At 43.6% G+C, this 24,173-nt stretch overlaps 1 protein-coding gene across 1 annotated transcript in view; it reads right to left on the reverse strand.

Annotated features, from left to right (window-relative positions):
* The window catches only part of LOC138568821 (transmembrane channel-like protein 2), a 636,652-nt gene that overhangs the window by 459,229 nt on the left and 153,250 nt on the right, over nucleotides 1-24,173 (reverse strand). The window contains exon 7 of the mRNA XM_069646590.1: nucleotides 18,990-19,132. Within this exon, the coding sequence (XP_069502691.1) occupies nucleotides 18,990-19,132 (143 nt within the window). The remainder of the gene's footprint in view (nucleotides 1-18,989; nucleotides 19,133-24,173) is intronic.

The raw sequence follows: 24,173 nt of genomic DNA on the forward strand, positions 1-24,173 counted from the left end.
TAAGCATCCATCTCTAGCAGAATTTGTAAAAAAAAGTTTAAACAAAACAGCTAATACAGTCATTTAGTGAAACACAAGAAGTTTCAAGTACACAAACTTTGCCTCCTCTATCAAAATGTAAAACAGACCAAAAAACAATTAACAGAAAATCAGCTATCACTACAGATAAAACTACTTCTTCAAATTTTAATATAGTGCAAAGTAAGCATACCAAGAAAAGTATTTTAGCCAAAATGTACCGTCACAAAGTCCTTCAAAATCTTATAAAAACAGGAGAGAAATCAGGTTCAATGCTTAAAACCTATTGTAGGAAATTAATCTTAGAAGCGTTGATGGACAGTGCAATTCTTCTGAAAAGAAAGTTATTTATTTTACTGTTAAACAAAATGAAACCACTAACAAAACTAATAACTAAATTACAAAAAAGACTTCTCAATAAGCGAAATGTCAACAGAAAGAACTTCTTAAGTATCTGCGGAGGTGAATGGAATCACACTACGAGCACAGAACCATATTTTAATGAAGAAGCGTACAAACAAAAGCAAACAAATACAATTGCCATACATAGCAGTGGTCGAGGTTATGAAAAAGTGAATAATACCATAATGGAACAAGAAGTACTCCTTACAAAAATATGCCCTGAAAACATAGAATTACCCCTCCATTCAACTGAATCAGAACGTCTAGTGTACAAATGGCCTTGTACGTCAATGTGTAACATTCCCAAACAATGTTTCAAATCTTTACGCCAATTCCTCAATAAATATTTAAAAAGCAAAGACAAAATCAAAATTAAATTACTGCAAAATATGGATACCTGTCCAGTGCGCAAGTACACAGGACTACAAGGACATTCATTGGCCTGCATTACAGGACCTACTTGTAAAACCACTTTCCATGATATCAAAAGGATATCAACACATCATTCAACTATAATAAATCTAGTCTATAAACTGTACTATGCTAAAAGTCCTGCTTTAGCACTAGCAAAGTTAAATAACATCCTTCTACATGGTACAGCAAAAGACCTACTCGAAGAAATTCACTATATCCAGAAAAAATATTTTGGAAGTGAAAGCCATTTACAGAATGAAATAGCTTTAAACCAATTAAGCAGTGATTCTACATATGGCAACCTTTTGCTAAACACATACAAAAAAGAAATACTAAAATTTAAAAGTACATCACCTGAAGCACCAAACCATGTATGTGTATGTTGCCGTAGAACTTTTTATAAAAGTAACACAAAAACTGTAGACCTATCATACAAAATAGAAGACAATGAAGATTCTAAATGGTTTGAATTAGCTCTCTACCTTGTAGCAGAAAACAAATACGAAATAACGGAGCCCTTAATACTTTGCAGTTACTGCACTACAAAACTTGACAACAACCAAACTCCTTCACGTGCTATCACAAATAATTTGGAATTATACCAGGTAGCAAAACCCCTACAACAACTTAATTTATGTGAGAGCATCATAATTCAAACGTACACCCATTTCAAGCAATAATACGCCTTCAACCAAAAACAGAAAAATTACCTCCCTCTGAATTGGTAAAAGGCATTCGTGGAAAAGTAGTTTATTTACCATTAGATCTAAAAGAAAATGTGCATACTCTAGGAGTGCAACGTCCAATGCAGCAATCTTTAATTATCTTAGTAAATTGAGTACCTACAAAAGACAAAAAAATATGGCAACAGCTGGTAGATTTATATAAAGTTAGACAAGCCTTCCAATATCTTAAAGAGAATAATGAATATTACAAAGAAATTAATATTGAAGAAAACTTGATACAACTGAAATAATTCAAGAAACACAAGAAGCTAGTCAATTTGAGCTACTAGATCCTGCTACAATATCAAATACTTTAGACCATTATACAATTCATCTTTTGCACTGTAATGACACCGTAGAAGATGTACTGGAAACTTACCAAATGCGTCAAACAAAAGGATCGCCAATCAGCATATGGGAAAAAAGTATAGAAGCACGTGCTTTTCCTCTACTCTTTCCTACTGGCAAAGGAGGAAGGTATGATGATAGACCTATTCAAATATCAGCTTCAGAATACCGCTCATTACGGATGTATTCTGAAGATCCCAGATTTAGACAAAATGTGGAATACATATTCCACCTACTCTTTGAAAGTGAACTAGCAACTTTATGTTACGGAGTTGCACACATATTAAAATCAGGATCAGACTTTCAAAATATGACAGCTACACAATTATTAGAAAAAGTACAACAAAAGGATGAGGTTTTACAATCAAATATTACAAATCTATTAGCAAATATGCTTGGTACTAAAGAGTACTGGTTTCAACGTCATGGAGATGTACATTGTATGATCAGAAACGTTGGCCCACCCACTTGGTTTGTTACATTAAGTTGTACAGAATATGCATGGGAAGATTTACATGATTTCCTACGCATATCAAATAAAAACAAAACAAACATAGATATACTAACACCTGGAGAACTTTGTTCGTTGGATCCTGTTAATGTTTCAAGATATTTTCACCATCGCTTCATTGCTATGCTCCATTTTATTTGTAATAAAACTGTTCCTCCCCTTGGAGAAGTGCAACACTTCTTTTGGAGAAAAGAATACCAAGCCAGAGCAGCACCACATATCCACATGCTTTTATGGATTAAAGATGCTCCTAAATTTGGTCAAGACAGTGATGCCACTGTTTTACAGTTTATTGAAAAATATGTCACTTGTGAAATTCCATCAGAAGCCACAAATAGTGATCTTCATGCACACATTTTACAATTTCAAAGACACAAATGTGGAAAATATTGTCGTCGCAAATACAAAAAGAAAGGGAAATACTACACCAAATGCCGATTTGGTTTCCCTAGACCATTTACAAATACAGGTCAAGTGAACAACCTCATGTCTTCAGTTATACATAGTGTTAAAGGTAAGTCACCTAAAAATACATATTACATAAAAAGAAAAGAAGAAGAAAAATATATCAATGATTATAATGCAATCATTGCCCACTTATGGAATGCAAACATAGATGTGCAGTACATTTCAGACAATTCTACTGCAGTTGCACGATATGTCACAGCATACTTAACTAAAGCAGAAAAGACAGAGCTCCAAGACCTCTGGAATGACCTGTCATTAGATAAAACAGTATCTCAGAAATTATACAGCTTGGGCATAAAAATGCTCACCCATAGAGAATGTGGATCATATGAGGCAGCTGATCGATTAACTGGTACTGCATTGTATGGTACATCTGAAAATATAGTATGGCTAAGTCTTGGTCCAGCTAAATCTAGAAAAAGAGTTCTAAAACCATATGAAGATATCGAAACAATAGCCAAACATGATCCCAACAGCCAAGACATTTTAAAAAACAATTTATTGGACACATACTACCCAAACAGAAGTAATACTTTGAAAAACATGTGTCTATACCACATAGCCCAAAACTACACATACAAAAATAATATGAAACCTGATGAAAAAAAACCTGATGAAAAAAAAGGTAAATATAGAGTGACAAACTGTGAAGGCAGCTTAGTTAAACTCACTAAACCAAATTTAATTAATCATATCAAATTGTCATTAAAGACTCCTCAGCATAAAGAAGTATATTACATGTCCCTGCTACAACTCTTCAAACCATGGAGAAAAGAAGAACAATTACTAGATAACTATGACTCATATGAGAATGCTTTCAAAGCAAATGAAAGCACCATAACTGATGTAAACTTTACACAGTACAAAACAATGTTGCACAATGAACAGCAACACGAAGAAGAACTCCAAGCCCAACTAGATAAGGACACTCCTGACAGTAGTCAACCTTCTGTAACAGGAAGCCAAGAACCACTGGGAGAACCACTAATAATAAATGAGGCAGAATTAGCTATGATAGAAGTAGAAAACACCATGTGTCAGTATGAAGATAAGGAAGACTTAACTATACTACAATCAAAACTAAACAATGAGCAAAGTAGCATTTTTCAAGAAGTAACAAAACAAATTGCACATGGTGTAAAACATGAAAATAAAGAATGTTCCTGCCATAATTATAAGCCTATACTACTGTACGTCAGTGGTGAAGCTGGTTCTGGCAAAACATTCCTAATCAAAATCATTAGTAAGTTCCTTCAACAAGTGACAAACAACAAACTGTCAGCTGTTGTCACTGCCCCCACAGGTTTAGCTGCCTACAACATAGGTGGTGTTACATTACACCGATTACTACTATTACCAGTAGAACACCAGAACAAATTAGACTATTACAAACTTTCTGCAGAAGCTGCAATGGAATTACGCAGAGTATTGAAACAAATGAAAATGCTACTAATAGATGAAGTGAGCATGGTCTCCAACCTGATGTTAGCTTTGATTCACCTCAGATTACAAGAAGTACTCAAAACAGACTATGAAGAGCTCTTTGCAGGAAAACACATTATTGTTTTTGGAGATCTGCTTCAATTAACACCAGTAAAAGGTGAGCCTATTTTTAAAACATTAGGACACAAACTCTGCCGTAAAATTGTTGGCAGCATTGGAAATGTCAACCTTTGGCAACATTTCCAATACAGAGAATTAACAGAAAACATGCGGCAATCTGCAGATCTCACTTATGCCAACATATTTAAAAGTATCAGAGTTGGTATTCTTTCTAAAGAAGCAGAAGCAATATTGAAAACCCGGCACATTAATGCACTTTATGGCGATAATGCATGTGCTACAGATGTTATGGAACAATTAGCCCACAAAAATGTCAATTGTATGGCCTTAATGCCAACTCTTGCAAGCTGTTACAAATTCAATGAAATCATGCTAAGTAAAGAAATGCAACCAATCATGGAAATTAGCTCCACAGACAAACTAAATGTACATTGTATGACACTACCCATGTGTGACCAAGCCACAACAAGACTAAATAGTTTAGAAAAATCAATCTCAAACACAGCAGGTTTAGAAAAGATATTAAAATTATCCTTAAATTGCAGAGTAATGCTTAAACGTAACCTTGACTTGGACCAAGGACTTGTTAATGGAGCACTGGGTACAGTTGTTGGCTTTCAAACCGACCCACGCGACAACAAAATTCAGTTTGTCAATATACTCTTTGACAAACTTTCAGAAGTAAAAAGGATAGTGTTAGGGAAAATTCTCTGTTTAGGTTGAATTTCCTAACCTAGTGAGTCCCCCAGCAGCTTTGATGGATTTCTGGAGTTTGTTTTTTTCCATCCTGCCAAGAGTGAGACTCTTTTTCTCCCACTCTTGGACATGAATGTGTGTAATTCCTTAGAATGTCAATGTGTTCTATGGGCTATGGGGTCTTTTACTCCATAGGGTCTCATATGTTTTTCTATGTGTGTTACACTGCACACTCCGTGCCGTAGCACTGGGGCGTCTAGCGGACCTCCCTCATAGACTCCATACCCGGGGACTGACTACTGTCTCCCCGGGCATGTAAAGTCACCATTGGCTTTACTAGACCTAAATTTACTAACAGAACTAGTACAAACCATCCTATTGTGGACATACTAGTAGGGGTAATTCGATTACTCCTAGGTATGTTATTCGAGGGGGCACTGTCCCGTCCCCCCTCGTCGAGTTTTGGCTGGTGGCAGTGGAAACTACTTGTTATATTCGACCCCGAATATAACCCTATGGGATTCTTCCCATTGTTAGAGATTGATACTGTTTCTCGTTAATCTCTAACATACCTCCGGTCTACTTATCTTAAATAAGTCTATTGGATGGTATTTTCTGCTAGAACTCGGCTTTTTAAAATGGCGCCTGTGTTCGTCTCTGTGACTCCTAAACCAAAGGTTGAGCCCCTTTGTTCCACTTTTGGCGGGCTTCTGTACAGAGACCCTCCAAAGTGGTGCCATTCTGTCTGGGTTACCACAGGGTGTGGGAGGGGTTTAGGCACCCTGGACCGAGTTGCCTTGCCAACTCCGGTCGCACGCTTGTGTGATTGGCCCAAGTGGTGAGCCTCCCCACTTAGCATGTGTTGATTGACAGCTAGGCTGAATGAATGGGGGTTTTCTGCATAAAAGCAGGGCTTTTGGGACTGGATCTTCAGAAGTCGCCACAGGACCTAAGAATCCGATGAGGGTAACGCTGAGCCGACCTGCAACGATGACACCTCCGGTGGAGCCCTGCTGAACCGACTCACCACTTCCCGACGACAGAGGAGATCTCCCTGCCGGAGAGTCTCTTCCCTTAACTGGTGGGAACAACCAGTCCCTTTTGCTTTTTCTTCGCCTCAGGACGCAGTGGTCGAATTGCCCGTGCAGAGCACCTCAGCAACCGGATAGCCACTACCCCTGTACCGCGACCAAAAGGTGGTGCCTTGTGACGGAGCACTCCGCGGCTGGTCTCTTCCCTGGTGGTGCAACGATCTTCAACTTTCCTTCGACGACGAGATCCTTTCTTCTCTTGGCAAAGACCGGACGTGCATCCACCACCAGGAACAACTGCCCCCGCCGGAGCTGTCTCTCCACAATCAAGGTACTGTGTCCGCCTGGCTTCCCTTGTTGCTGGATAGAGTGAGGTGTCTTAATCCTCGCCTCTCCCTAGGGTCGCCTCCAAGCTTTCTCTAGTGTGTTGTTCTGAACTGGTCCAATCTGCCGATAACAATTTGCTTCAAAGATTCGAACGCATTTCCACTAAGATACTGTTGGGACATATCGCCTCGCCTCTCTCCGAGTGGGCCTGGCCTCTGAACTTTATAATCTATCGTGGTTCTTGTCTTCTTGCCTTGCATTTGTCCGTTCAGTATTGGGACCGTGTTGATTTCGTAACCTGCTTATTTTCTCTCCCGTCCTAACAAATACTAGTGTGCCATCTAGGTTGAGGCATACACCTCTGTCTGCAAATAAGTGATGCTGGTAGAACCTAGATTTGTTGAACTATTGTTAGGGGGATTGATCTGTTTTCTGCGTAGAGTAATTGTAATTGAAGTGTTTGCCGTGATAGTGCCAAAGTGTTTTCTATAGATTTGCCGTTATAAATAAAAACCTTTATATCTTTACACTGAAGCCTTGTTCCGTGTTTGCTTGTCTTACTGTGAAGAATTGCCCTATTTTCTATACTCCACATACTGCTTAACTCTTCTTGAGGGAAGTCTGACTGCTCAGCCACAGCTACCAAGTGAATCTGTGTGGTACAGACTGCTACCAAGTGGGTTTACTGCCAAACACTTGTAGTCCTAAATCTTTTGCAGTGGTCCCAGAGGGAACTGCACAGGTTTCCGCCTAACAGATAGGATGCTCAACAGCTAGATTCCTTCTCTTCAAAGATATGTATGTACGCAGAGAACAATTTTCTCTAACTCTTGCATACGCAGTCACGATTCATAAATCACAAGGTCTTACCCTAGACAAAGCAATGATAGATATTGGTAACACAGTCTTTAAAGAAGGCGTGAGCTATGTAGCACTATCACGCTTACGTACACTTGACGGTCTATTTCTAATCAACTTTGATGCAAGTAAAATAAACGCTGATATTCCTTGCATTTTAGAATACAATAGACTTCGCTCACTATACACCCCCCATCTAAACACATATTCTGTTCCACAAAAAGTAAAACGTTATAAAAGAAAAATAAATCAAACAGAAATGCAACAGGATGTCACTGCAAATCCTCCAAAGAGAGTAAAAGAAACTAATACTTCCTCAAGTACCACAAGCAAAAAAGAATCAATTAGGGAAAGTAAACCAGGTACTTCTTTAAAGAAGGGAGACAAACTCCAAAAAAGCAGTTAGATACAGAACTACCTGGACCATTTAAATTCTCAAATATAGTTGGTGTAAGTTGCTACGCAAATGTAGCAATGAATATTCTATTTCAATTACCACCAATTGTTGACAACATTTACTTACACAGTACAGACCCATTGGGCCTCATTACACGGTAGGCGGTAAAAAATGCGAATTACCGGCATGGCGCTATTAGCGTGTCCGCCCTCGCAGGAGACCGCTAATAGTGTCCCATTACGAGTAAGCAGACACGCGCATAGGGCCATGCCGGTAAATGACCCTACCGCCCTTGCGCAAAAGCACCTTTCCGGCTCCGACCAAAGTGCTGATAGCACCTCTGCCCTCATGCTGCATGCTATTAGCTGTCACCGCTATTAGCGGGCACTGCTATTAGCGGTCACCGTAAAACACCGGAACCGGAAATAGCGTCATCGCACAGGAACGGGAAAGAGCCCGGCGGCCAGCTTTAAAAACACAATCCATTGCCATCCCCTGCACTGAGGACCTGCAGCAACACCACAACTGGCAATACCACTTCCCACAATAACAAACAATGCCCAAGGCCCTAAAGAAAGCTGATGCGCACCAGCGCAAAGAACGCTTTTCAAACGACGAATTGAAAATGCTGGCAGACACCCTGGCTGCAAATGCAGACGTAGTGTTTGCTAGCGACATGCAGCGCCCTGCACTCCTGAGAAAAAAGGAGATCTGGGCTGAGGTGGCGCAGAAAGTCAGTGCGGTGGGCTCCACCCCCCGCACTGTAAAGGACATGCGCAAGCGGTGGGATGATCTGCGCCTCCGTGTACGCAGCATATTATCGGCCAACAGGAATCTGGCCATGGGCACAGGAGGCGGAGGAGGATCCTCGATGAAGATGCAGGAGTGGGAGGAGACATGTGCCAGCACCATTGGCATCGAATCCATCGAGGGAGTGGGCCGAATGGAGTGCGGTGTGGCAACAACGTCAGACGGAGGTGAGTGTCCACGCAAAACACTGCAATGCAAAGCATGAGTTCCTCCCCCAAATGTGAAATGGGAATTAGCTAATGGATGGGGTCATCACACACACATGTACACAACCCTGCATATATGCCGTGCATATTCCCACACAACCACATGCATGCAGCACCTCACACACGTGTCACCCTGACTCATGTCCGGATGACCCACCCATCTGGCCAACAACCTGCATGTCCAAACTAGATGTCGAAATCCAAAGGACTGCAGCAACAACAACATATGCATGATGCACGTTGACCCATCACTGATGCTATCCCTGTCTTGCTCCCCCACAGGTTCACATTCTGACAGTGAGGAGCTGGACTCTGCAACGCAGGCCCCACCACCCAAAAAGCAGGCCAAGGGAAAGGATGCAGGCACCAGGCCCAGTACATCGAGGGGCACTGGGAAATCTGGAGTGGCCCATGGTTCACAAGCCACACACGCACCGACCACACCAAGGGTCTAAATGCCATCCGACACTGTGGTAGCACCCACACCACCCACCCCCACCACTCAGGAGCCAGTGCCAGAAGGCACGCCGTCCGCAGCCAATAGCTCCGTCTGGGAAGCAGCAGCCACGGCACCCATTAGTGATGTGGACGACCCATGTCTGACACCGGAAGGGCAGCGTACACCCAGCATCCAGCTGTCCCCACACCACAGCCCATGCAACACATCCAATGGCAGCATCCATGAGGTGCATGCCGGAGATTCAATGGATGGGTCATTCAGTCCCGTGGCAAGCTCACCTGATGTCGGCCACATGCAGCAAGCTGCGCCAAGGAGTAACAGGGGCAGGGCCGCAGACGACAGCATGAGCCTGATACGACAGCGCCAGGAGGAGCTCAATGCCCTGGTTGCCCGGCAAGTGAGCGAGGCTGCCTCGACCAGGGAGGAGATCCGGGGGTTATCAAGGGACATGAAAGCTGCCTTGGACAGCAACACGACGCGCCTATGTGACGAGATGGCCGCTGTGAGGCAGGTCCTAACGCGCATTGCTGAGGCGATGGAGAGCATGCGTCACACACAGGGAGCAGATCAACCAGCCACCCCCTCGTCTACTAGCTCTGACCAAACAACCATCCTGCGCAGGTCCAGCCGGTCCTTGCGGCGGTCAGACTCACAACCCCCCAATGGTGGTGGTGGAGAAGGGAAGTAGGGCCAGCCTGTCACTGTTGACACTTGGAGACTAATGCAGCACTGATGTGCACACCATGTTTGGTGGAGTTGTGGGGGGAGGGGGGTGAGGGTGTTTGGGGTGGGGGGTACATGCACGTTTGAATGACATAATGCTCAATACACACGTAATGGCATGGATAATCACATGACTGGACATTGATTATTGTGTATGTGTGCTTTATTGTTGAAGGGTGCACTGTGTTAATATCCTCCATACACCCCGTGCCCTGAGCTCCACATCAATTGCACCCTCCTAATCCATGGGCATCAGAAACAATGGTCTATCAGGTGCTGCCGCACAGCATGTCCCTCATGGGCATCGCCACCTGCATGACCTGCAGCCCCCTCTCCTCCATCCTCATCCCCGTCATCATCCTCAGACGGTGGTTGCAGTTCAATGTCAGGGGGCATTGGCACATTCCGTCTGATACACATATTGTGCAGCATGACACATGCCATGGTGATCTTGGCCACCTTCTCATGCCCGTACAGGAGTGCCCCGCCCGACCTGCTGAGGCACCGGAAGCGTTCCTTCAATAGGCCGAATGTCTGCTCGATCACCACGCGGGTACGGGTGTGTGCATGATTGTAGTCCTCTTCGTGCCTGTTCTGTGGGTTCCGCACAGGGGTAAGGAGCCACCTCTTCAGGGGATAACCTGCATCACCTGCATGGGTGCAACAATGGGTATGTGTAAGTGTCTACATAAAGTGGAGCCTGCACATATCACACAAACAAACATAGCATTTTCAACGACATCCACTGATCCAAGCACGCATGGCAATCAGGGTAACTGCAATGTGGGAAGGTGAGGTGGTCCTTGCAAGTGGACATGCACCATACATGCATACGTCAGGGATTGCTATGTCCCGCCTGAGTTTAAGTAATTTGTGTTTCCTGGCCCTGGCAACGTTAGTGCCACACTGCTAGTACACTGCCATTCCTTAGTTGATGTCCCCATGCTGTTCAATGGCAATTCAGTGGTGGGGTACGGGTGTGGCTCACTACAATGGCTACAGGAGATCCATTTGTATGCACTCATGTGCGCGGATAATTTCTGATGTTGTTCAGCGTACATTTCAGATGTGATTTTTATATGCATGTTGCTGATTTGTGTAATGGGGGGAATGGTGTGTTGTGCGGTGTGCATGTTGTTTGGAATGGCCTGTTTGGCGTAATGGATAGATATGTTTGTCGTGGCACTCACTTCTAGCATGTGGTTTTGTGTCTGGTCCATTGTGGGCTGCCTCACTGTACAGTGATGCAAATATGTATGTCCATTCTTCTCCTGACGCCAGTTCACGCCCAGTTGGAGTATGCATCCCCCCCCCAATCACGCCTAGTAGGAGTATGCATCTCTCTCCCCCAATCACACCCAGTTGGAGTATGCATCCCCCCCCCCCAATCACGCCCAGTTGGAGTATGCATCTACCCCCCCACTCACAATCACATCACACTGCCATGTGGTTGGCCTGCTACTCACCAAGTAGCCACGAACGTTGTCCAGCATGTCGCTCCATGTATCGTGGTATTGTCGAGTTCCGCAGGACCATTGCATCATGGGTTGAACCGGGATATCGGGCACAGCAATGTGTGATGATCTTATTGGAGTCACATACCATTTGGACGTTCATGGAGTGGTATTGCTTTCTGTTACGGTACACTACCTCATTGGCATGTGGAACCACCAGTTCTACATGGGTACAGTCGATGGCCCCGATGCAACTTGGGATGCCTGCCAGTGAATGGAAGCCAACTTTGGTGTTGGAGATCTTCTGGGCAGTCCGTGGCATGTATATGTGTTGACTTGTGTGCTTCAGGAGGGCATCGAGCACCTGGTTCAGTGTGCGTGAGAATACTGGTTGTGATATGCCATGCATCTGACCTACCGTATGCTGGTAGGTGCCTGTGGCCAAGAAGTGGAGCACAGTTACCACCTTCAGTAGAGGGGGGATGGCAGTACGGATGTCAATGAGACTCACGATGTCGTTGTATATCATGTCTACAATGGTGGTGATGGTATCCCGGTCCAGACGGTACAGGGTGTGTATCTGCTCAGGGGTTAGGTTGACTGGACTGGCTCTGATCCTGGGAATTGGTGGCTGCCTCTGTGGTATCACTAGGTGCACTGGTGGTGCTTGCTGCGCCTGTCTTGCCCTCCTCCTCCTCCTCCTCCTCCTCCTGCGTCTCCTCTGTGCTGCCTTTTGTTGTAGCTGCTGCACTGCAATCATGTCCTCTAGTCCATGTAATGCTGCTAGTATTGCATCCATCTTGGTGTGGGAATGGGTGTGGGAAGGGGTGTGGTGTGCTCTTTTGTGCTGCCAGTCTCCATTGCCTCCACCTGTGCTGATTTTGTCAACCTGTGGCAGGTAGGAACACTGCTGTGCTCTTTTAACGTGTGGTTCGCGATGCCGGTATTAGCGCCTTGCCGGTAAGGGGTTTTTGGGTCTACTACATGCCGGTATTGCCATGTCTGCATGGCTCGTGATGGCGTGATATTAGCGCTATGCCGCTATTTCCGGAATGAGGGGGCGCGCGCTCACGGACTTGCCGCTAATAGTGCCACCGTACTTAGCGGTGCCGCTAATAGCGGTATGTCCAGGTCGTAATTGGGGAGGGGATTTACCGATACCGGTAATCCCTTACCGGTAACGGTAAATCCCTACCGCCTACCGTGTAATGAGGCCCAATGTATTTCAATAGAATGTGGCTGTTTTACATGATAAAAGACAGGCACATCTCTGGTACACCTAAACTAACTGTGATGATATGGGCTGGCAGCTCGCATGGAGCCTGAACCTACAGCAAACCTTTTTATGCATAGACACGCAGTTTGACTTTTTTAAATTATACACAACACTACGTTTGACTTGGTGTGTCCATTTTCTGATTATGCACGCAGGTACAATATAGGACATTACTTTATCTTAGTTCACAGTACAATTAGACATTGGTGAGACAGGATATTCTGTTATACGCTTTCCTGTAAGAATGTGTTTATCGTCCACACTTTTATTCTGGGATTCTTGGCTATGTCGTGATAGGCTTTGTACTGCACTCGGCACACCAGATTTTCAACACTATAAGTCGTACACTGAATAAGCCACACAATAACAGACCACCATACAGGCTTTCATAATTATGCCATCAGGCACCTTTATACTCATTCAACAAAAAGGAAAAACATGCAGCAGAGAAACATCAGTGTTACATTTTTATTGAAAATATGCAAGAAACAGGAAAAAACACATTGCATTAGAAAAAAATGAATACTGTTTGTCGATCAGCACAACCTCTGATCCCATCTAATACCATGGCCATGTAAGAGATCTGACCTCAAGCCCTGTTTACCCCGGTCCTCAGCTAAGGTCAAAACGAATCAATAGATTCAACCATGAATGCTATTAAAGAAAAGACATCAGAACATGCAATTGTACACTGACAGTGCTCTTTGGCTTCTAAGAGCTATTTAGTGTGATTCTGATAATGTTATTTAAGCAGTTGCCCCTTAGGAATCAACCCAACCTAATGTCTACTCCTTGACTTTTAAGTCAAATGTCAGGTTAGTTTGATGTTAGCAATAATGGAATGTCTTGCATTATGTAACTATTCCCATAATACATTTAGATCCAGGAAGTTTCTGTGTTCATCGGGCACCATGAAAAACAAAGAAACAACATTTTTAGGTTAGTCTGACCTGGCCAAATCACCCCTTACAAGAAATTCCAGTTTCTTTGGACCCTGCTAATGCTCACTTCTGACTGATGCACAACCAGCCCTCCAGACCTGCCTTGCAGTTCGGGCTCACCCTTGGCAGCTACTCCCACCTTCCAGCCCAGGACTCTTCAGGACACCTCAGCTTGGAAGTCTGTCATGTCGCCAGATATCCTGATAACCTACGCTCACAGTAGCCTTCAAATTTTCCAGCGTGATTTGGCCAAATGCCCTTGTGTTCGGACAGCACAGCCAGTCCAGCTGTTGAACTCAATGTCACAGAAGCTCGCAAATGCTTCCTGATAAGCCCAAGGTCTTTTTTAAATTCAGGAATCAGAACCCAGGGTTTGCTATAAGTCTAAGGATTGTTCATTCTTGGCCAAATGTCAGCTGCACAACAGACAACAAAACCCCATGCCAAGACCAGGCAAAAAGCCCCCGTGGAATCAGAAAAACAGCCAAAAGCCCAGCCTCCTAGCTTGCAGTTCCTTGTACAGCCTTTCTCAGAACTCAGCCTAGGACCTATAGATCATATAGAAGCTTCACATTCTTAGCCACCTATGTCACTTCCTTTCAGTTATAACCCATCCTTCTGGTGTCGCTAAACATGTGAATAAACCTCTGAGAAACGTCCAGTGCCTTCTAGTATTTTCCAGTTCAGCCCCCCAGTTCAGGACCACATTCAGCACATCACCCGATAATGTAACGTATTCTTCCTTCCCCTTTTCCTGGTCAGAACAATGAATGCTTATACTTGCTACATGTTAGTGTTGTTATTATTATAGCCTACAGCACACACAATACATGGCATGTGCTGCAAGGTTAGCATTAATGTAACTGATGCTCACTGTCTCTGTTGAAATCAGTCGCACCCTGAAATTAGTGCACTGTTTCTCTTACATTCCCATGATAAGTATAGAAATGCTATGTCAATATCTTTGTATTTTGCTGATGTCTGCTGAGGAATCACATAATGGATCATCCGGGAAAGAAACCAAGGATTCAAGCCATGTGCATGTTGTATATAATGCACAGAAAGCACACATCGTAGTCTTAAAGGTTGGGGTCTGCACCGCGAGACTCCCTGGGTATTTTGTACTAGAGCTCCTAGAATCCCTCACTGCTGATCATACTTGCTAGAGTGTGAGGGTGTTGTAGTCCAAAACATCTGGATGGACAGCCAAAGGTTGCAGATCCCGGTTTTAGTGTAGTGACAGGAAAGCCCCTCATACCAATTCTAGCATTTTATTTTGTTGTTTGATATATGCTGTCCCATTCTGCAAATACTGTGGCTTGATAACACTGAGGCATATTCATCCATATGGCATTCACATATTTGTCGAGGGGAGTCACCATGCCTTTCTTGTCTTTGATGCAACCTTCACTGCCGGCTGCCCCAGAGCACAGCATGCTAGTCATCGACTTTGTGTTTTTTTAACTTTTTATGTTACATTTTACATACACTACATTGGAATAAGAATTGTTCAGAACAAAGTGCTCTATAATTGATCCATTGTATGTATATGGAAATGCCCTGCCTGATCCTGACACGCAGCTCCATCTGAGACCACAAACGTTGACTGGGAGCATTTACCAAACACCCATTAGAGAGTTTTTGGTGAATGCAGAAGACATGGGGTGATTACGAGTTGGGCAGTGTGAGTTAAATGCAGCGGTAGTATCATATACTGTTGCATTACCGCACCACCCAACTATGAGATTGGTGGAAAGTTGAAGTATTCACCTCCAGCTATGAGCTGGAGGTAAATCCCCTGACTTTGGCCCATTTCTGGCAGAATTATTGTGGTGGAATTACTGCTGCGGCAATTCTGCCACAAAAGCCCCATTGAGTCTTATGGACTCAAAAAAATGGGGATTTACACTGCCACCACCACTTGTAATCTGGTAGTAATACCTGGACCAAGTGGCGGCAACAGTAATTCCATTGGGTGGTATTCTGGCAGATTTACTGCCAGAATACTGCCCAAACCCCTAATGACCAACGATATATTGGTGGCAAGCTAACAATTGTGCTACAGGGACGCTATGGCACCCCAATGCCAACAGCTGTACAATTAATGATTTACTGAACACATTGAAAGAAGCAGTGGTAGAGCAGATTGACCTCTGGATCCGAAATCCCATCATGGGTGCACAAGACAGGCTTCACTGCAAACAGTTATGGTTGCTACAGAGGGAGGGAAGCATCTCAATTCAAACAAGCATTACAGGACACTACATCACACTCTCTTCAAACTTACATCATGCATGTGGTCAGAACCAGCACATGTCCAGCTTCTACCGACTAAGTGGCAAGGTGCCAAGTGGTAAAAGGATAAACAGCACCTTGAAAGGATGCGTACGACCGGTATCAATGATACATTGGAGTCAAACCAGTGCTGAGCTCTGTGGATATTGTTTCCAATTCGCCTGATTACAAAAGTAGAGATATTTATAAATGTTGCTGACCAGTACTGTATCTGAGCAACAGTGCCACAAAGTATCATGAAATATGTACATGTTCATCACAAGACTGACTAAACAAGTTTAGAATACAAAACTCTATACATTCCTTAAGGACTGTTCTAATATGCCTTCATAACATTGTTCTATTCATGAAGGTGCTATAGCCTGCTATAATGAACTTCAATTGATTGGGACCTTCGCTATCTGGTTAGCTTTTGCAAAGATGAGGAGCATGAGCAGTGCATGCAAGGCATTCTTGGCATTGCAGAAATGGGTGGTTTGTTAGCAGACCTTATGGCCTAAAATTCAGAATTCCCCAGTTTGAGTAGCGCAGCAGAATATCTGGCTGCTTAGCTCCACATGCCTGGTGGCACAAGCTCCTCATACAGCTAATCAACCAACCTGATAAAATCACGACTCTTCTACAAAGAAAAGACTCACAAACAATTCTTCTCTTGTCATACACTGATCATCTGGAAATCGCTCCTGGTATTGGCTCAGAAGGTCCATGAAAATCTCAATTTTCAAAAATCTTTTAAAACATGGCTTTTTCAAAAACAACTGACCAAGGACTAATGCCAATGGATGCACAGATCATTGCACAGACTGCAACTCACAGTTTGAGTCACTACTAAAAGATGCCAGTCCAAATGTTGGCTACCCATGCCCATTGCAGCGCTCTCGAGCTAGGTCTGCATGTAAAAAGATGAAATAATAAATAAAATGAAATAAGTCCAATGAAAGCTGAAGTTTATTCAGGGCACATGTTACCTGGAGATTGTGTACCTAAGTACCCAAGACAAATTAACAGTTTAACCAAATTATAGTGCAGACATGACAGAAAAACCATGAATGGTTGACAAAACATTTGTTTCAAAATGCACGGTTAAAGCTAATTTGCTATTATCTCGTGAATTTGTTCAAGAGATCTGTAATCTTGTGGGATTTTCCCATGAAAACATGCACACTCAGATATTTTGTGCTAGCAAAATATGACTGCTGTATTCCTTTTCTGGCTGTAATGTGTCCCCAGAGAGCATTGTTGAAGATAAGGGGATGCCACCTGGAATATTCTTGTGCTTTCTTGTCTAGTTTTCACCTACATAATAAACCGCCTACACTGAGTTCTAGTTCTAGGGTATCTTAGAAAGAGAAGACCAATGTCTGAGAGAAAGCCTCACATTGTGGTATCTTCAACCATTACAGTGATGAAAAGGGTGTGCATATCAGGGATCACTGTAAAGCTAGCACCCAAGAAGACGTGTTCCCACTAGACTCCAGAGAGTGTTATTGAGCTATGGGCAATACCTCAACATAGACACCAACATAGACATCATTGCATGGATACTCCTTCTGCGTTCAGGAATCTAAGCTATGATAACTCCAAAGGAGAGCCCATTTGGGCACCTTTTCACTTCGTACAAAGGATGATCCTCTAGTCTGGAGTGTGTTCACTAGTTGCAATATGCTTGTTGTTCCTCCGAAGTTTGAAAAACTAGCATTTGAGCACTCATAAAGAAACCCTCTCATGCTTCTCCAATTCCAGATAACTATCACCCCATTGCTATCTCCCTTATTAGTATACTCCTGGAAAAGATGGCCACCTCCCAGCTCTATGCCTTCAGTGAAATTAGGGGCCTTTTTCATGAGCAACAATCTGGGTTCTGGCCGTCTAGAAGAACACAGTTGACCCTCCTCATCATGGGGGTGATCTTCTTCAGTCCCTGGACACAAACCAACCTGCTATCTTGATCCTCCTAGACATTTCCTGTGCAATACATTTCACCCTTCTTAACTACATTGGCTGATCCTTTGGAAACTGAGATAACACTTTGGAGCGGAACCTGTTCTTTACTGCTTAGCAGAGTCTTTCAGATCAGGTCTGGCTCTTTCCTGTTTCTTTTTACTACTTCCAACTGTGGGAGTTCCCCAAAGCAGCACTTTCTACCCTTGGATCTTTAACACCTACCTTACTCCTCTTCCTGAGCAACCCTCTAATCTCCTACACTTTTCAGTCCTTCACCTTGATTTCCCCCTGTGTCTCATGGATCCAGGAAGTTTGGTCCTCTCAACACTAGGATTGTTAACATATACCATGGTTGCCACTATTTATTTGTTGCACATTACATTTTAGTTAAACTTCTAAGTATTTTCAGAATAGATAACATTAAATAAAATCAAGTGGTTTTACATGTTATTCAAGGATCAATAGATTGAGGTGAAATAATTCTATGTGTTAGAGCAATATGGCTACATGGCCAACATTCCAAAAATAAAAGAAAATGGTGTCTGGGATCTTGGTGTTGCTTGGTTTTACTTGGTATTGCCTGTGGAACTCCCTTCCCTCTCACATCAGGAATGATTAGACCACTGTCACTTTAGAATGGGCCTTAAGGCTCCAAGGCCATGTTGGCGCTCATTTCAGGACCTCACCTCTTCTTTCTGGTCTCTTACTCTGGCCAGGGCACAGGCTTGCACTCATTTTAGAAGGTCTAGGGGGTCCTTTTCATTGCATTTGTTGTCTTGTCTTTGTTACCAGGTTGATATGATAGCATGTGTTGCAGGCTCAGATTTGCTGTGGCATTGCGTTGTTTGTGGGTTCCTGCATGTATCCGGCTGCACTTAACCAACCACTCTCTCTCTATCTGACCTCGCTGTGAATGGAATGACAGTGTGTATCCCGCCCTCACACTTGACCGTTTTCACTATTGGCACCTCGCAAACCAAACATAAATGAGAAGACATGCATTCCAATATCGAAATTATATGCTATATGTCAAGATATACGGTGTAACTAAACTGAATTTGGGAAAACACATACTTTGACGAATATGACATTATGAAAACTGTTAATTGCTTGAATACTTACGTTCTTATCACAACCATCAGACTATACCCGAAGACACTAACACCAACCAAGAAATAGGACAAAGGAAGTCTGAATTGTAACCAGCCAATCATGCGTTGGTCGTTGTAGTAGCCATAGAAGAGAGCCGAATATTTGGCATACCCCTGTAAAGGCAAGAGAAGATACATTTTTCAGAAGTGTGTTCATGTTTTTGCAGCTATTGAGAACCACAATGCTCCTTTGATGTTTACATTAGGTGTGCATGTTGCTTAATGATCCCACAATACAGCATGCACTGATGGCTGTCAGCATTGCCTTTAATAAAGGGATCTATGTGACCACTGCGAATCTATGATGCCAAATCCGAAAATGTTGATTCTTTTAATTTTGTGGAACCTTCCCCTGCAATTAAAGGCCTGAGGAGACCCGCCGAAACCCACTCCATACTCCCCGTATATGTTTTTTAAATCTACCCCCTCCCCCACATATAGTTGCGGGGCAGGTGCATTTCGAAATCTGGCATTTTCAGATTCAGCATTTTTACCTTCACACTGATGACATGATCTCCAATAAAGCAAATGCAAAACTGTGAAGAATAAATGCCAAAAATGTAATTTGGGGATTTTAGAGAAAATGTAGCTGCTGTCTACTGCAGGAATTCCTAACGTTGTTACACTGGGAGACACTGGAGAACTGTCGCGAGATGTCCACTCTCCCGAGTTTCAAAAGGAGCTGCCAATCAGTAGACACATTCTTTTGATTGTGTGGGCCCACTGCCCAATGTATCACTTGTCAGTTTGAGGGAAACATGGTGGGCCAGGTGATATATGTTTTTCTGACATGATGATGTCCCGAAGGCACACCTCCGGCCACTGTCCGGCCCCACAGAGTGCCGATGATAATTGGTGACAGACTACAGCAGCAAATAGAGTTGCTCCCCACTCCCTGATAATGAAACACCAGACATAAGTGGAATCACGGTAAGGCGACAATGTTCCCTCTCGCCCACTCCTGTTTGTGCTCCCATTGGAGTTCATCTTGAAAAGCATTAGGAGGAATAGTAAAATAAGGGAGTATTGGTGGGTGGTCAGACCATCAGAATATCACTGCATTTAGGCAACACACTGGCTTATATCTCCCACCACATTATATAGGCTATTAAGGTGTTCTCAATATTATCCAGGTATAGGCTAAATACTGAGAAGACAGAACCTGTGTAGGTCACTATTTGGCGTTACAAGGCTGACTGTGATAGGGGGTTGTGCTGTAAATTAAATTTTAAAAATACATGGGAGTTCTCTTTTCTCCTTCGCCACAGGATGCACTTAAGATGAATAAGGAATATTTATTTGCTCAAGATAATTCGGACTATTGTCAACGCATTGTCCCCCATACAGCTTTCCAGGTGGGTAGATTGGTTTTAGGAAAAATTAGGGTCCCTCAGGTAATCTCCTACAAGTTAAACGTGCTTCCAGTAAGTTAGTCTGTAATTTTCTTTAATTAAGTAGACTCTGCCCTAGAGAAATGTGTCTGGATGGGAGGCAGAGCAGTAACTAGTAGCAGTAGTAGCAGTGCTGGCTATGCTTCATGCCCCCGCAAACATTTTCACCAAGGTACTGCTTGGGGAACTAAACAACTGGATCCTGGAAAACAACATAATTCCTCCAAACCAAACAGGATTCAGGAATGGCCCTGCCACAGCTGACAACGTCCTGTCTCTGATTATCGAGCGGGCAGGGACGATTCTGAAGCTGCCTGTCTATGTAGCCTTTGTTGATTACAGTGCAGCTTTCGATACTGTTGATCGGACTAGGCTATGGATGAAGCTGACCAAATGGAACATACCAATCGGGCTGCTTAATATGATCATTGCCATGCACACAAATTCCAAAGTAAGAGTGAAAATTAACCATCAAGGGGGAATGAGTAAATGGATTGACACCTGTTCTGGTCTTAAACATAGATGCATAGTAGCCCCGACCAGGGACGTTATTTGGGGGTAGCCAGGGATAGCAGGTGCTACCCCTGGCCCCGCTCTGCTACCTGTAGACCTGTCCTTGCAACCCCTGGGCCACTGTACACAAAACCAGTGCCAAGAACAGATATCTGTGCTGCACCTGAAAAAGGCAGTTGTAAATGCAGCTAAATGTGCCACAGCTTTTTCACCTGGAATCTCGATCTCGTTAGCTGGAGAAATAAGAGGGATGCAGGAAAAAACATGAAGGCTGCCATCACTAACAGGTTGACAGTCCATTAGCGAACAATTCCTGAATGGTTGGGTCAGAGGCGGGGCTGCCTGTGCAGCTCATACCCAATGCTGAAGCAACAGGAAGGCTACGGGGCTAGGTCTAGCTAGCTGGGAATGTGTAAGAGCATCCTGCAGCATTCAGTTACAGCACAGCATGAACGCACATTTCATCAGTGTTTGTCATTGTCTGCTTTACACATCCAGTGAGCCACTGGGCCTGTGATGAGAGGGGTGTGTCCCAGTGGCTTCTGCCACCATTCCTGCCTGGGCACTGTGTGACCTCACCCAGATCTGCCAGATCTGCATCACAGGAACAATGTAGATAGATGCAAGGTGAGATAAAAAAAAATGTACATGAAGTTGCCCTGTGTCTTTGAAATAAGCCATCTGTTGCTTCCTCGAGCAAATAAAATATATTTGGAAGGATAACTCAGGGGCAACACACTTGCTTTGGGAACAAGTAATGCATTGCAACATGGGTTCAGTTCCTGCTCCAGTGCTTGGAAGCTGGAGGAGGCTGGCATTAAGCAAGATATGAAGGACCAAAGAAAATAATAAAAGTAGCCTTTTCTACGGTTGATCTCATAGAGGAGCTGCTGCTGTTTACATTTTAAAATAAAACAAACTGCAATTACTATGAAAAATACTGCAAACACACACCCTTCTATCTCCCATCTAACAAAAACAAACTGTGGGTTACTAACCAAATAGGCAAAACAGAAAGGTGATGGCTGGAAAGTTTCAAATCATTCATAACCACTGGCACAGCTCTGGCCAATTCTCTAGACCATCATTTTTCTGGTTAGACTTGTGTGGGTCAGTTACTGGTTCCAGTCTGTGGCCAGACACTTGACAGGCACTGGATGCCTGCGCTTTGGGGTCTAGGCCTCCTCAAGATGCTGTCTGTTTACAGTTCAGCCCGAGTGATGTACAATTGTCCAGGATGTTGTGTTGAATGTCTGCTTATGTTCACAGTAATTTGGTATTATGGGCCTAGATACACCACTAAAATAGATCATCATATTAATGTTACATATGGTGATCTATTCTTATATGAAATGTATATCGTATTACAGTGATATTGTGATCATATTTTACTTAGTGTACTGAGGAACAATGCTATGTGATGCAGCTTCCTGTTTTGTCAACGAATGAAAGGTTGTGTACCATCACTTCCAATGTGGTCACTTGGGGTGCGGTCAAATGACATCACTTTCTGTGATGTCATAAGAGGAGAAGGGGCATGTGATGTCACTTCCGCTACCCTTGGCATTTTGGTGAAATGACGTCCCTGGCCCGACGCAGTTCAATCTTTAACTGGCCAACTTGGGTGATGGTATTATGAATTCCATCTCAATACCACCGAAGTTGCAAAGGACAGGCATAGCATGTCTTGCAGCAAATGCCGATGATTTGGCATTGCTGGGTTTAACACCAATGGAGTAGCAGGCTATGTTGGACCATTTACATGAATACGCAGTGCTCAATTCACTAGAAATCATCACCAGTAAGACTAACACCATGGTGTTTACTCCGAAAAATAACTCACTGAAAGGGTGCAAACATTAGAAATGGACATTAAACAGAGATTTAATATAGACTGTCAGCTCCTATACATTTCGGGGAGTGATAGTTGATTCCAGGCTGAATGGAAAACTCTGGCTACAAAGTGTCCTGCTCAGGACTGCACAATTTACAGGTGCCATTACATCTCTGACCCACAAAGCAGGAGGCTACTCCACAGGAACCATTATTAGGCTGTATAATAGTAAGATCCTACCCATCATACTTTAAGGGGTTGAATTCAGGGGCCTAAAGATGGTAGCCAAACTGGCCTTACTAGAAGGATGTATCCTCCAGAAGTGAGTGTGCCTAAAAAAGAGCACACCCATAAAATGTATTCTGTTGGAGTATGACATCATGAGCATTAATGTGAAAATTGACCAGGGCAGCATACGTATGCCTTGGAACATTTCGAATGCCTACATTGGCACACTGCAGTTTTCTTACAGATGCATACATTAGTAAAATTGCTCATATGAGAACGAGCAATATCGCTGTACTTGTTAAATGTGCTAGGCTAGGTTGTGGCGAAACAGGACATCTGGTTATGCCTTGACTCTACCATCTAAAGGGTATATGAAAATGATACAAACCCTTCTTGAAGAACATAACAGAGAACAAAATCTAGTGGAATTAGCAGGAAAATCTACTGCTGAGCTATTTTTTAATTACTACCAAGGGCGTGATGGCGTGATGATCACAGAACCTGCTCAGGCTGACTCCTGACGAAATCAGCCCCAGTTTTTCCCTCACCCCCGATCAATCACTGTGATAAAGTCATGACAGCGGGGTGGGTGGACGACCTATTCACTGGAAAGAGTGGTTTGAAAGGTGGATCAGCACAATTGGGCAATTGCATCCGGCAGATGGAACTGCCTCTGTTGGTGAGATCGCCCAGACTTGCCGTCTTCCAAAAGGGGCGGGTTTATTCACTATCTCAAACTGAAAGATTTTGTACGAGTAAACCAGTGGGCCATCAACAGTCCACTTGTAAATGGTACCCCTGTATATACCTCCAGGCTGAACATGTTTCTTACACCCTCGAGTCAGGTAGATAAATCCAGGCTGCGAATCCAGACTGCCTGAGAGGTTGGCTTTGGCAAGGCCTTTGCGGAGGATATTTGGCAGTTAATATAACTCAATGAGCATTGTGCATTGAGCTCTACACACATCACGTTGAGCTCTACCCATATCAATGAGATGCTCCTGCAGAACCTACAGACTTTCCTCCGCAACCAGGGAACCCTGCTTAGATGGCTGAAAGGTAGGTTGAATCTGTGCTGGTCATGTCAGTATCAGGTTAATACATTTCTTATAATGCTTTTCAATGCCCCAATGTTAGTTTGCTCTGGTCCATAAACACCCCTGAGGTCACCATGGTGGGAGTTGAACAT

The sequence above is a fragment of the Ambystoma mexicanum genome, chromosome 2q (genome assembly GCF_040938575.1).
Source record: "Ambystoma mexicanum isolate Mex_15411 chromosome 2q, UKY_AmexF1_1, whole genome shotgun sequence".
Taxonomy (NCBI): domain Eukaryota; kingdom Metazoa; phylum Chordata; class Amphibia; order Caudata; family Ambystomatidae; genus Ambystoma; species Ambystoma mexicanum.